The 14819-nt window shown below is 36.0% G+C and overlaps 1 protein-coding gene across 1 annotated transcript in view; it reads right to left on the reverse strand.

Moving 5' to 3' along the window:
- Positions 1–14819, reverse strand: part of LOC150092832 (F-box only protein 47-like) — a 188610-nt gene that overhangs the window by 12510 nt on the left and 161281 nt on the right. Inside the window, exon 8 of the mRNA XM_090414293.1 lies at positions 7014–7156. Coding sequence (XP_090270419.1) covers positions 7014–7156 — 143 coding nt within the window. The remainder of the gene's footprint in view (positions 1–7013; positions 7157–14819) is intronic.

The raw sequence follows: 14819 nt of genomic DNA on the forward strand, positions 1-14819 counted from the left end.
GAGACCAGCATAAATTTGTTAAAGTGCAGTCTTATTTTACTAATTTGGTCACATTTTATAATCAAATAATGAGAACAGTTGATGGACAGAAGGCATATACCATATTTAAGGATTTTACTAAGTCATTTGAATAATAATAATAATTATTATTATTATTCAGGCCTCCATGCAGTCTTATTTTACTAATTTGGTCACATTTTATAATCAAATAATGAGAACAGTTGATGGAGAGAAGGCATATACCATATTTAAGGATTTTACTAAGTCATTTGAATAATAATAATAATTATTATTATTATTCAGGCCTCCATGGAGTCAAAAGACTCATTGTGGGAGGCCCCTCCTAAGAACATAAAGTCTGTCAAGATTCATCGAGGGGAGGCTCCCCCCCAAAGAAACACAAAGTCTATCATACCACTCCTTAAACTCACTGACCATTCTCGCTCTCACCACTCCATCAGGCAATGCATTCCATGGTTCAACCACCCTCCATGCAAAGAAACCACTCCTCACCCTCTTGCTCACAGTTTCCTTTCGTAACTTCCAGGGATGGCCTCTTGTCATAATTCCTTCTCACTGTTCAACCAAGCGAAAGAACTCCCCAGTGTCAACCCTGTAACCACCTCTCAACAGTTTAAAAGTCTCAATCATATCACATTTCCTTCTTCTATCCACCAAACTCTGCAGTCCATATTCCCTCAGCTGATCCTCATAACTATCATTGTACAGTCCTGAAACCATCTTTGGTTTCAGGACTATACAATGATAGTTAACAATAGTCCAAGTGTGGTCTGATCAGGGTCTTATACAACAGAATGATAACTGTTTTATCTCTGCAGGTCAGTGTCCTTCTCATTATTGCAGCAATCCTCTGTGTTACCTTCACCACCTTTGCAATATGTCCCCTGAATTTCAGGTTTCTATCAAACATCAAGCCCAAATCTCTTGTCTCCCCTACTTCCTCCAGTATAACTCCTCCCAAAGAGTATGCAGTGTCCCATCATGTTTCCCAAACCTCAAGACCTTACATTTTGCTGCATTAAAATGACACCCGCCATATAAAAGCTGTTGAGAAGTACTTGCCAAATAGATACCGGGGAGATTTTCGCAAGCATATGTCAAGAGACAAGGACAATGGATCAATCCGGAAAGATGTTTAAGAATGTGAGAAGAACTTTTTATGGTATGTAGTTGAGTATATTGGGTGCATGAAGACCTAATCTAACCTTGTATTGCTTGAGAGATGATGAATGTACTGACACTGAATATTTTATGGTCCACCTTCATGGGACGATTACACTCAACAACAAACTAAAAATTTTATTTTGCTTTGAAGCAAAAGTAGGTCATATTGTATTTTCATATGCTGAATTATTTCAAACGAGAAATGGCTCTACTCTCCAGTTTTTCAGGAATCTAAACTGAAATAATGTGAAATAATTTCATAGTATTTCAATTTTTATATTACATGAAATATTAACTGCATTTCATATAAACCTATAGCACAAGAGTATATAGATTTCCTTAAAGTTTAAAAAAAAAGTCTTTCCCTAATAGCTGATGTCAGCAGTTTCTTTGATCAAGATCCAGCAAAAATGAGTAAGTATGCTGAAGTTCTACTTGCCTGAGCACGACTTCTTCCATACAAGGAATGTATGGAAAAGTGGAATGTATGGAAATCTATGCTTGTAGTATATCTTCTATAAGATCTTGGTAATTGTACATTTAACAGATCCTAAAAATTGTAACAGCTTTGAATGCTTTAAACACTGCTTTTTTACAGCAACATTAAAAATATTGCTGTAAAAGAAGCACCAATATTTTATTGAACACTACTGGTATATATGTTAAAAGTGCTATCACTTCCACCTGTATTCATTCTTCTTTCACTATGCGATATTCCCGCTTCCTATGCAGGGTCCGCATATTACTTAGATGCGACTTCTTGTTAGTACCACTCCCAACTGACCTATCGCCTAGCCTGCCGCTGGGGAGGATATATTTTTGGCTGTAGTAGCATATGTTCACGTGGCCAGTTTGCCTGCTTGCAGGATGAAAAATGCCAGATAAACTGGTGGAAAAAACCTTATTGCCCGCACCCAAGACTGACTAACTTGGCTATGACTGAGGAAGATCCTCAAATTTCTCACGTCTTCGACGGGAATCGAGCCTGGGACTCTCCTTCCCCAGTCATATGGTTGCGAAGCGCAAAGCCACTAGGCTAACCACGTGGACTCCACCTGTATTCATTATAGTTAATATAAAGAAGGAAAGCCATATGCTACTGGAAACAGAGGAATATTTATTTTAGAGTGTAGAAACTTGACTCTCAGAGTAAACACTGATGCATCTATAAACAAATGCCATATACTGGGAGTTTTTCTTCTCATCATTTCCATGAATCCTCCAACATCACTGCAAAGCAGAAGGTCATTTGCCAATCACAGGGAAAAAAATCCAAATTCTGCTCATTATTTTAACCTGCATTTAGATAAGAATTAGATTTCTCACAAGACTGAGAAATAATCTTACATAACCTATAGCTGAAAATCTAGATCTAGATTATAAAATGATGCTGCGCTTTAAACATCCATCAAGTTAGGTATTTTGTTTATTATTATGACTTTGCAGAAAATATTCGAGATGCTTGTTAAACAAAAGTAGCAATCACTTTCATGGTCTCTAGGTTCCTCTCATACCTGAGGATAACAAATGGCATTGAATATGTACCTTTTAACTATCCTCTAAATATTTTGTGTGCCTGCTGCAACATATGAGTTCAAATCTACATCTGATCTTAAACTATAATTTAAAGTATAATTCATATGCTTTTTCTATCAGAAGTTCAGCTATACATTCAGTTCTCTTCTTGATCAGAGGAATGAGTGCTTATTTGAAGGTTGTAATGCTATTTCACAATAGCAAAATCGGTCCACATTGTTCGTAAACTAACAAGACACGATATAACTCAGATGGCAATTAAAATTGCAGTATTTCTTTTTGTGTAACAAAAAATGAGCCCATAAATAAACCACAATGCTCCAAACATCAATTTAAATGCATTAATTGCTTCATGTTAATTGCTAAATCACACAGGACAAAGCCATATATCGCACTCCAAGTAGTTGCTACATCTGTTTGCTCTAGTTCTTAATGGCAGTGCATATGAATGAAGCTGCATCACTGGCTTATACACAGGTCATATGATGCAATGACATAATCCCTGTATATTTATATGTTCTGGAGTGCCAGCTTTGAACTGACTCAATATAAAACTGATGAAACAATATACAGTAGATGCAATTTCTGTATTCAGTCCATACAGTTATGTAAAATCACCTTCTTCTTTTGTCTGAAGATAAATTGCTATGTTGTGTTCGGTATGATATTCCATTTAAACTACTATGAATACCCATTAGTTAGGCCAAAGTGGTTAAATATTAATTGAGGCTAGTCTGATATGATTTTACATGTTCTAGTTTCAGGCCAACTGCCTGTTTTACAAGAAAAAAGCCCTTAGTAGGTCTCTGTGGGATTGGTTGACTTCACCCTTAGCTGAAAAGAACTTGTAGGGGTTCCTCACATCCTGGATTTTCAATCAAGTTCTTCCAAATACTGAAGAGCAAATGTAACAGTATTCTGACAAAATGTGCTACTGGGATGTTGTACAGATATAGTAATGGATTTCAAGATGGTTCTGGAGCAGCTGAGCAGCTCTCAGATGTGAACTGTAAACTAAAATACAGAAAGATTATTGAAAAGAAAATGAAAGAGTTTGAGAACAAGAATCAAACCTTGGAGATTCAGTGGCAAACTCTGAAGAAAACATTGATTGATTCTGCCAGAGAGGCATGTGGTAGGTTGTGTGCATGGATAAAAAAATCAGAACTCCCTGGTGGACACAGGAAGTTAAAGAGGCAGTGAAGGAAAAGAAGAAAGCATATCAAAAGTTACTGGCAAATAAGTCAGCTTTTACTCTTACAGAATACAGAGACAAATGTAAGAAAGCTAAACAGTGTGTAAAACTAGCTAAACAAAAGTCATGGGAGGACTTTGGCAAGAATATAGAAAATAAATATCAAGAAGGTGGCAAAATATTCTGGAAGTTGTTGAAGAAGCTTAGGAATGGAGGAAAGAGTGCTGTAAAAGGAGTTAGAGATGATAAAGGTGACATGAAAACAGGAGAAAAAAAGATATCCTTGAAGTATGGAGTAATTACTTTGAAAAACTGCTAAATGAAACAAGCAGTGATGACAGCACAGTGGTAAAAAACACTGACCAGGCATGCAGTCAGGAATACATATCCATACTTGAAGTAGAAAAAGCCATCAAAGGCTTGAAATGTGGAAAGGCAGCAGGAGTAGATGATATTCGACCAGAAATGCTGACGTATGGTGGTATAAAAGTCTTACAGTGGCTGCACTGCATAGTTCAGAAAGCCTGGACAGAGGGACGAATTCCCAATGATTGGAGTAGAGCTCTCATAGTACCCATATATAAAAAGGGAAATAAAACTGAATGTGAGAATTACAGAGGTATTTCCCTACTGAGTGTTCCTGGCAAGATCTATGTAAGTATACTTGAGAAACGGTTGAGAAGAATTGTGTGAAGAAAAGCTTGGTGAAGAACAAGCTGGATTCAGGCCAAATAGAGACTGTCAGGATCAGATCTTCACTCTATGACAAATAGTTGAGAAAGCATGGGAATATAACAGAGATCTGTATTTAAGTTTTGTCGATTTGGAAAAGGCATATGACAAGGTGCCAAGAGAGAAGCTATTCAATATGCTGCAGTTATATGGTGTCAATGGGGCATTATATCAAGCAATACTTAGTCTTTATTTGAGTTGTAAGTTAGCAGTTAGAATTGAAGGAAGTACAGGAAGATGGTTTAATGTTAAATCTGGTGTGAGACAAAGATATACATTATCCCCTCTGTTATTCATTATATTTATGGATCACATTATGAAGTGGTATTAAGCATGATATCAGAATTGGAGATGTTAATGTCAGCTCTTTGCTTTATGCGTACGATGTTATACTTCTAAATAAATCTGCTACAAGTCTGCAAGATTCTCTGACTAAATTGAATAGCTGTTGTAATAGACATGGTATGAAAGTCAGCAATAAAAAGACAAAGACAATGAAAATAGGTAGAATCATTGAAAATGTCAACAAGTTTCACGAACAAGTGAAACATTTCAGCTACTTAGGCACGATTTTTACTGAAGATGGTAAATTAAATATAGAAATAGACAACAGAATCAGCAAAGCTGGTATGGTGGGAAGTCAATTGAATAAATTCATATGGAATAAAAGAGAAATTAGTCGGAACACTAAATTAGCTGTATACAAGACGGTGTTCAAACCAGTTTTAACTTATGGATCTGAGAGCTGGGTCAGAAGTAAAACGCTTGACCAAAGACTCTTAGTGACCGCAGATATGAGAGTCCTGAGAAAGATTAGAGGCGTGAACAAATGGCATCAATGGCAATATCATATTAAAAATGAGGATATTAATAAAGAACTTGACATTGTCAGCATCCAGGAATGCATAAGCAGAGCTAATCTCAGGTGGTATGGTCACTTAAATAGAATGGGAGAGGAAAGATTAGCAAAACAAGTGTTCTCTGCCAGGTTGGCAGGAAAACGACCCAGAGGAAGACCAAGATATAGGTGGATTGATACGGTACAAAGTGCCTTAGACGATAGAAATATAAGATCTGATAATGTTGGAGTCTTGACAAGTAACAGGCTGATTTGGAGGAAAATTGTAGATAGGAAGTTAGTAATGATGTAAATTTTTCATGTAGTACTGTCATATCCTGTACACCCCTTGAGGGTACATGGCAGGAATTTGATGATGATGATGATGATGAGATGGTTCTGGAAAAGTTTGAGAGGCAAATAGCTAAAGTGATATCAGTATTATGTAAATGTAAAGTGAGATCCTACAGCCTAGAGAGAGAGAGAGAGAGAAAGACAAATGAGCTGAGAAGAGGAGGCAGTATGGTTGAGACATATACATTCTCAGAAAACCGAATGAAAACTGGAAGGTTTTTAAAGTGTAGAAAGAGAGAGAGAGAGAGAGAGAGGGGGGAATAAAATGAATTCATATCAATTAAGAGGGAGATGTTAAATCCCGTTTTATTTTATAGCCGGGTATGAAACTCGGGTTGAAATCCATCGACATCCGTAGAGTTTCAATGCCGAAAAAAACTATCAGCGGAACTAAGTGGTCATTTACACTATCTAAGTGATCATTTACACTTGGTTCCGCCGATAGTTTTTTTCATCATTGAAACTCTACGGATGTCGATGAATTTCGACCTGAGTTTCATACTCGGCTATAAAATAAAACGGGATTTAACATCTCCCTCTTAATTAACAAATTCGCCGGTAAAATAGCCTTTCGGCTTATTTTCTTTGTAGAATTCATATCAAATTTTACAACTTTTGTACTCATTCAACTTATGAAAGAGCAAGCTCTTAAATGGAATTCGTGTTATTTTTCTTGCAGCCTTTCGAGGAGATCTAAGTAACTTCTGACTTTTGCTACTGACAGGTGATAGAGAATATGGAGATGATGGTTCATTTAGTCTACAAGACTCTTGGATATGATACCTTTCTGACCATGACACTGATGTCACAGTATCACCATCAGCACTTAAGTCACAAAGACGAGTGACAAAGGTATCATATCCAAGAGTCTTGTAGACTAAATGAACCATCATCTCCATATTCTCTATCACCTGTCAGTAGCAAAAGTCAGAAGTTACTTAGATCTCCTTGAAAGGCTGCAAGAAAAATATCACGAATTCCATTTAAGAGCAAGCACTTTGTTTCTTTGTTACTGTATTTCACTTAACTTCATCTGCATTTACTTTATTTTAAATAAAATATGTTCACAATTCATGAACTAACGTTTATTTTTAAAATATGGAAATATTTTAAGGAGAGAAAACAAAACTGCTCCTCTTTTAAGTATTTATAAACTATTGTTTTTCTACTTACTAGTGATAAATTTATCACTAAAGTGGCAAGTTCTATTACTTTTCCATTCAACAACTTATTCCCCATAAACATAACTGCTATTAAATCTCCACAAAGAAACAAAAGTGTAGCAATGTTTTCTGGAAGCCATTCATCAGGGGTGTCTAAAAAGTAAATAATACATTCAATCAATATATAATGTTAAAACATATTATTAATGATTGAATAGTTAAAATTTTATGTGTACAATAGAAGTCTATTATAATGAGACTTCACGACATTCTAAAAATATCATTATAACTAATGCTTGTTATACATCAACATCTAAAAAGATAAAGTTATTGTAGTAAGTCATAATATTATAAATGATCACATAATTGCAAGCACTACATGATGAAATCATTAATTTCATAGACTAGAATGAACAAGTGACAGGAGTAAATATGAAGTAAAAAATAAATATATTGCAATATACTGAAAATGAATTTGTTAATTAATCTGCTAGGCCCAACTTGCCATAGACCATGCTTTGGATACCCCTGAACACAGGATGAACTGGAAGAAAACAAAAGTAATGCACAGAAGCTTTTACAAGTCAGAGAGATTGTTCTTAGAAGCCTTGAAACATACTCCGAATCTCAACAAATATGGCTGTATAAATTCGCCTAAGATTTAGGAGACACTCATCTTAAGACATAACTAGTACCTGCTTTTTCTCTCTCTTTTTTTTTTTTAATATAGAGGGCGCCTAATTAGGACTTTAGTCTTTGTGTTGTTGCTACAATTTTTTGTAAACTAGTCCCTTTGTTACACCATGTTGTTGTAGTCTCGCATACTGTTACAAACTGTGTTTTTGTGCTCTGAAGATGCTGGTTATAACACCAGCGAAATATCAGCAATAAGTCAATAAATAATTATTTACTTATAATTCTGTTTTCTGATATATACTGTCAAAATTAAACAACATGTACGATGAACACATAAGCCTTTCTACACATTTGAGAATGCTTGAAGTTGTACAGCAAAAGGCTCTGAGAGGGAAGACAGTGAGTAAGTTACCGATATGATAATGCAGAGTTGAGGAGACTAGTTTCAATAATGAATGCCATGATAGCAAGAATATGTCAAAAGAGAGGCCTGGATTATGTGGATGCCTGAAGAGCATTTTAGGATAGAAGAGAGCTGTATGCAAGAATGGACTGGATTTGAATGAGGAAGGACATAAGCATCTGGAGAGACTGTTGTTTTCTGGGAAGAAGAGTGTTATAGCAGGGAAACTACAGTTGTCAGGGTGGATGGTAGTAGGGGTGTCCTCTTGCAAGAATAGTCACGGGAAGAATGCATGATGTAATAGAATCTGGAAGGAATAATAAGTATACAAATACTGACAATGCACTGATGTTTCTTTATATAAATGGCAGAAATTGTGGTATTGATAGACTCAGTATATTCAAAGATTATTGGGATCAGTGAAACATAGTTGATAGAAGATGATATACTGACAGGAGTAGAAGTCTTCTCAGAGTGGAGAATTGGGAGGAAATAGTACTAATGATTTTGAGAGCATATGGTATGAGGTTGAGGCAGGCAAGACAGGATATTTTGTGGGATATTTCTATAAGCCAGGGAACACAGAGAGTGAAGAGCAGGACATGTTTAGGCATTTGAGTTTGGCAAGTGCAAAATGAGTGATCATTATGGGAGATTTTAAGTACAGCATTATAAATTGGAAGAGGAAATAGCATGTAGTTAGGGAATGAAATTTCAGGAATTCTTGAGAGACAAATGTCATAAGAATCATGTAGTAGAAGTAACGTGAGGATCAAGAGTTTTAGATTTGGCCATAGCATCGGAAGATCTGTTGTAACTGAGATGTCAACCCTAGCTGGAGAGAGTGACTATGTAGTCTTGACTTGGGGGATGAAAGACACATAGAGAAGTATCTAGGAGAAAGGAAGGAATTATAAGGCAAGTGATTATAATAATCTTAGAAATCAGCTTGGGTCAGTTCCATGGATAGAAGAATTGGAAGGGTGAGATATGGGAACTAATGAAGAAATATTTATTAGCAGCAATGGCAAGTTGTATACCTATTGGTGTAGATGATGAAGATAGTTGTGATTGGTGGAGTGGTGGAGATGGAGAGTTGTAGAGTAGGTGCCCTCCCTTGATGAGTCTTTGGACTCCCTGGAGGTGTAATGTAATAATAATAATAATAATACCTCAAGTGAAAAAGAGAACATAGTCCAGTGTAAAGTACAAATAATATCAAATGGGATATTGTCGATGATGAAAAAAAGGTGAAAGAGAGGTTAACGAAGAAGTATAAGGAGAAGGATGGATAGTGGATCTTATACTGTTCATGTATGACAGTATAAGACTCAGGCCAGGAATTTTGCCTTCCTTACCAGCAAGCATGGTAAGGAAGGCAAAACTGGAATATGAGGTCCAAGGAAAATACAAAGTACAATAATACTCTGAATTATGATGCTTCACTTTACAATGATCCACTCATACAGCACTCTTCAATTATGATCGATGCCCATTTATATGATGCTGCATTTGCTCATATGACACTTTTAACGACATGATGCTCCTGTGAATCAACTGATAGCTAGTTTTTATGAACTATTTGTTTGCGACTTCATTGCTCACTGTATCTCTCTGTGCTTTGGTATTTCATTGTGAATTATAAAATGTTTATCATTTTATTTTGTTGTTAATAATGGCAGATAAAATTCAAAGTAAAGGTGCTGTTGCTTCCGACGAAAAGAAGAAAACACATAAGCCTATTATATTACATACTAAAGTTAAAGAAAATTAACTTGGATGGGCCTGATGAATTTTTGCTGACCTGGATGGCTGACTGGTTAGCATACCACTCTCCAGCTAAAAGGGTTTGAATCCTGCCGTGGGCATGGATGTTTGCTTCCTTCGCATCTTCCTGGGGCTGAGCTTTAAATGCAACAGTTTTCAGAGGAGCTACCAATTCCTCATTCTCATGATACATGAGCTGATATCCCACGTAATCCCATAGTCATGTTTGCACTACAGTTCTGTAATATTTTAAGTACTATACTTCACCTGCTTCTATATCCACACCAGCCAATGTTACATCTGGCACTGCAACATCTCTACTCACATTGTGCACCCTTGTAAAATGATACTCAGTAACTCAATAATTTTGTCTGCTTCTCCTACCTTTCTGCCATTATCACTGGTTAAAGTTAACCTTCCATAGTTGTTCTTCCTTTTATTCGCCATGTAGTGAAAGAACTTTTGGGATTATCGCTTCTTATATATATATATCAGTGGTGTCGTGTGCCCATTTAGGTTGGGTGTGCTGTAGCCTATGGAATCTGTGCTATAAAATCCATGTCAGTTTGACTGTATGATTGCATTTTTATTGATGTATGAAAATTTTAAGAGTGCATAGCACATCTTAATTAGTCCAATGCAATTAATTGCAAGATAACTTTAAATACTTTAATTTATCAATTAATTGTAATCAAATCTGCGTAGAGTGGGAGACAATGTGTTTGTTTTAAGATATATTAGAAACACTACTGAAGGAGAATACTAGATTTGGTTGGTATATTTGAATTACTCAAAGGTGTAAACACAATAGTAAATTTGGAAGAGGAGGACGAGGCTACAGTCATATAATTTCAAAAGCAGAAAATGGGACATTCAGTAAATCATCAACATAGTTTTCCATTGTAAATATGGACAAAAAAGTTATAAATTATTTATAGAAAATTAGTTGTCTATATCAGTGTCCTAAACATGTCAGTTTACATTTCATGCATGCAAAATAGATGAAACTCAGAAAACAAAAACAGCAACTCATGACTAATGTCTGAGTGCTATTGTCTCAGGACACACCTTGCCTCATGTTCTGGGTGGTTTAAAAACCACTGGATTGCTAAGAATCTGACCCGCTGTGCAATCTGTATGTCTCAAAGGTATCAGTATTTGTAACTGCACACCCAGGCTATTAATGCGAATGTGATACAATGTTTACACATCAAAACTTGTCCTCTTCATGAAGCATTACTTTATTGTATTTATTTTTAGGAATCACGCAAAGCCAGGAAACAATTAGAGGAGTGTTTAACAGGAATAAATGCAAAAATATATTGGTGATATTGCTATTCTGTGGATGTGCTCCACACACACACACATAGCACATCCTGAATATATGCCCTCGATATATATGTGTGTGTGTGCATCAGTGGCATCATGTGTCCATTTAGGTTGGGTGTGCTGTAGTGTGGTTTATGCAACCTCTGCTACAAAATTCATGTCGATTTGACTATATGATTGCATTTTTATTGTATGAAAGTTTTAAGAGTGCATAGTGCATCAGCGCTCATCTTAATTCATCCAGTGCAATTAATTGTAAGATAACTTTGAATACTTTAATTTATCAATTAATATTTAAATATGGAAAGCATAAAGGTCAAATCAACAATTGCCATGTGTCATGTGTGCCATTTATGTGAGAAGTACAAAGGGTTTACACTTTGTGGTGAGATTAGATTATCACTGGCAAATACTAGAGATACAAAAATTTTTATCATGCAGGAAATACAGGACATATAATATGCACAGAAATCAGAAAAAGTAATCACTTGGGAAATTATTATTTTTCAGGAATGAACCAAAGAACGGCTGAAATAACTTGTTTTATTTATTTATACATAAGTTCCAACCTCTTTCAACTATAATCAATCATACACTCCGTGAAAGTTCTGGCAGAAAACAAAACATTCAGTAGATTGTCAACACTGTTTTCCATTGTAAATATGGGCAAAAATGTTATAAATTATTTATAGAAAATTACCTGTCCATGTTAGTATCCTAAACATGTCATTCACACTTCACACACAAACAGATGAAACTCAGAAAACAAAAACAGCAACTCATGACAATGACAACGTTCAATTGAATTGATTGCCACAATAACAATCATAGCCACTGATTTCTCAGTGCTATTGTCTCAGCACTCACCCTGCCTCACCTTCTGGGCAGTTTAAAACCACTGGAACTAAGAATTTGACCTGCTGAGCCATCTCTACGTTTCTTTAAAGGGCTCAAAGGTATATGTATTTGTGACTTCACGCCCCAGGCTATTAACACGAATGTGATGTAATGTTTACAAGTCTAAAAGTGTCCTCTTTATGAAGCATTAGTATATTATCTTTAATTTTAGGAATCACATGAAGCCAGGAAACAATTAGAGATGTCTTTAATAGGAATAAATGCAAAAATATCATATTGGTGATATTGCTATTCCCTGGATGTGCACTCACACCTAGCACTTTCTGAATATTCACCCCTGATATATATATATTTATCCCACACACAAGAGGTATAAGAACCTATAGCACACCAGTGCCATGTAGAGGTGCAGATAAGGATTGAGAAAGAAGAAATCTGTTGACATTTTCCTTAAAGAGCTGGATGGAGAAGGCTGTTCCAGAGGACATAGATAGGTGGAATAAATGAGGTAGAGGAGAAACATGTTTGAAGAGTTTGCAGTTGTACTGAAAAGAGATGTTGGGCAGCTGCTGCTCTTGTTTTAACAGGCCCAATCGACAACAAGTGGAGGAATGATGTTTGCCAATTCACTAGAGCAGTGACCATGGAAGTACCTGTAGAAGAGAGAGAGCGCTGAAACATTGCATCTGTGAGATAGAGGTTGAAATAAGCCTTTTAGGGGAAGGATCATCTATGAGCCAAATTGCTCTCCTCTGGACAGCATCAAGAATGTACTGCAGCCTATTTAAGGTTGGCAGTTAGTTGAGCACTGCCTGCACAGCTAACCTCCTCTCAAAATCTATTTTTGTCTTCCATACCATGGTGGTAGCCCATCTTACCTATGCTACCTTGTACTGCTCATGAGTTTGCTGAGGAGGATATCTGACAATATCCTCTGAAAATGTTGTAGAGGATATTGTCAGATATCCTCCACAACATTTTCATTGCAGCTCCTGCTATCTAATGATACTGCTCATCCATCTAACTCTTTACCTCATTCCTCCTGACTTGAAGTATAGAGTCTTATATTGCTTTTTTCAATCATCTCTTGACATCCCCCTATGCACTACCACCATCTTTTCCCTTCAGATTTATATGCCATGCTGCAAGCTGGCTTCTCTGTTGCCCATAATTGCATCTTTGTAATTCCACACATATACTCCTTCTTAAATGAAAATTCAACATTTATAGAAATCTGACAAGTCCAGATCACTCTCCCATTTGGAGGCAATGTTGCCACCTTGGTTGCTGCCAAATTCTCTGATGCTATAACCAGATACAGCACATTTTGCACCTTGAGTTTCCTCTAGAATATGTTCTCTCAAATAATCATCTTTTAGCAACTGTACGAATTCCATTTTTTCCCACTCTGTGACCATTCATTCTACCAGTCTATGTCTCTCCCCCCCCCCCCCAATAACTATTCACCCTGTACTCACTGTATTTATTTGTTGATGAATGTCATGGCCAGGAGGGTACATAGGGCCTGTGGTAGTAACCAACTATACATATTTCAAACTGTTGGCCTCTGTGTCACACCAAATAGCCTTAAATCCACTTCCCTATGCATCTCTGTCTTCCTAGTGAAGGTCTATTCCTTTCAGATTCAATTCTTTACTATTATTAGAAAAATTCTTCATCCTGTTTCCTGTATCATTTCTGAAAATACTATATGTATTGCATTGCATTCCATTCCTGTAAACATCATTCTCCATCAAGGAGATCTCACTAATACCTATAATAGCCAAGCTGAACTAACTAATTACCAAACCTCCATCCCTTAATTTCAAATGCTTCTAGCATTAATATAACATAATCTGCAGTTATTTGCTTCAGCTCCCAAGCTGTCTCACACTTTACCTTGTGTTATCTCACCCACTCAATTTCCAAACCTGGGGAACAACATTCAGCATCCTTTGATCTATCTTCCACTCACTTGTCTCGGATTGCCTTGCACCCCCCCCCCTCCTGCATACAGCTTGTTTCCCCGACTCTATACTCTTTTGGGCTCTCACTGAGTAGCAATTTCTCAAGACACCTAACTCCAGATTCATTCAGATTCACATTGTCAGCCTAATATATGTCCTTTCATCCATCAAACTCCCTCCACACCATTTCTTCTGCACTGACTAATTTTCAATCTTGGTCTCTCTCAACTCTCCACTATTCATACTATGAAATAATAATAATAATAATAATAATGATAATAATAATTTTATGAAGGTGAGTGATTAAGGGGTAAACCTGAACTTGTCTATGACTTTGAGTACAACAGCACCATCTAGCATAGAATCAGAAAGGGTATTTGCTGCTGCTGCTAATTAAATATGTATCAAAATTAGATCAAGTTTAAACAATAACACTATTTATCTTATATTTCTTAATAGCTCACTTTATTTGGACAGATAGTGTGAATTCTTAAACATAACTAAAATTTGAAATGTCAATATGCATATTTTTTGTTTTTAGAATAACTGTACTTTTAATAATTTTTGTCAAAACATTTATTATTGTGTTAAAAATTTGATTTAAAACATGAATTGAAGTAATTATGTGTTTTTTCCTTGGTGTGGTGCACATAACCATCATCAAAATTTATTGAGAAAAATCTTTGTTTTTGGAATACTGGTATCAATGAATGATATAATCACGTAATCACAAGAAAGATATTTATTTAACCAAATATTTCGGTCTAGAAATAGCAGACCATCGTCAGTGGTAATACAAGAACAGTTTAAAAAATACAAGCTAGAATACTAACAATAGATCGTTAAAATTATAACA

Source organism: Typopeltis vanoorti, chromosome 25 (genome assembly GCF_054136105.1).
Source record: "Typopeltis vanoorti isolate ZY-2024b chromosome 25, IOZ_Tvanoo_1.0, whole genome shotgun sequence".
Classification (NCBI taxonomy): domain Eukaryota; kingdom Metazoa; phylum Arthropoda; class Arachnida; order Uropygi; family Thelyphonidae; genus Typopeltis; species Typopeltis vanoorti.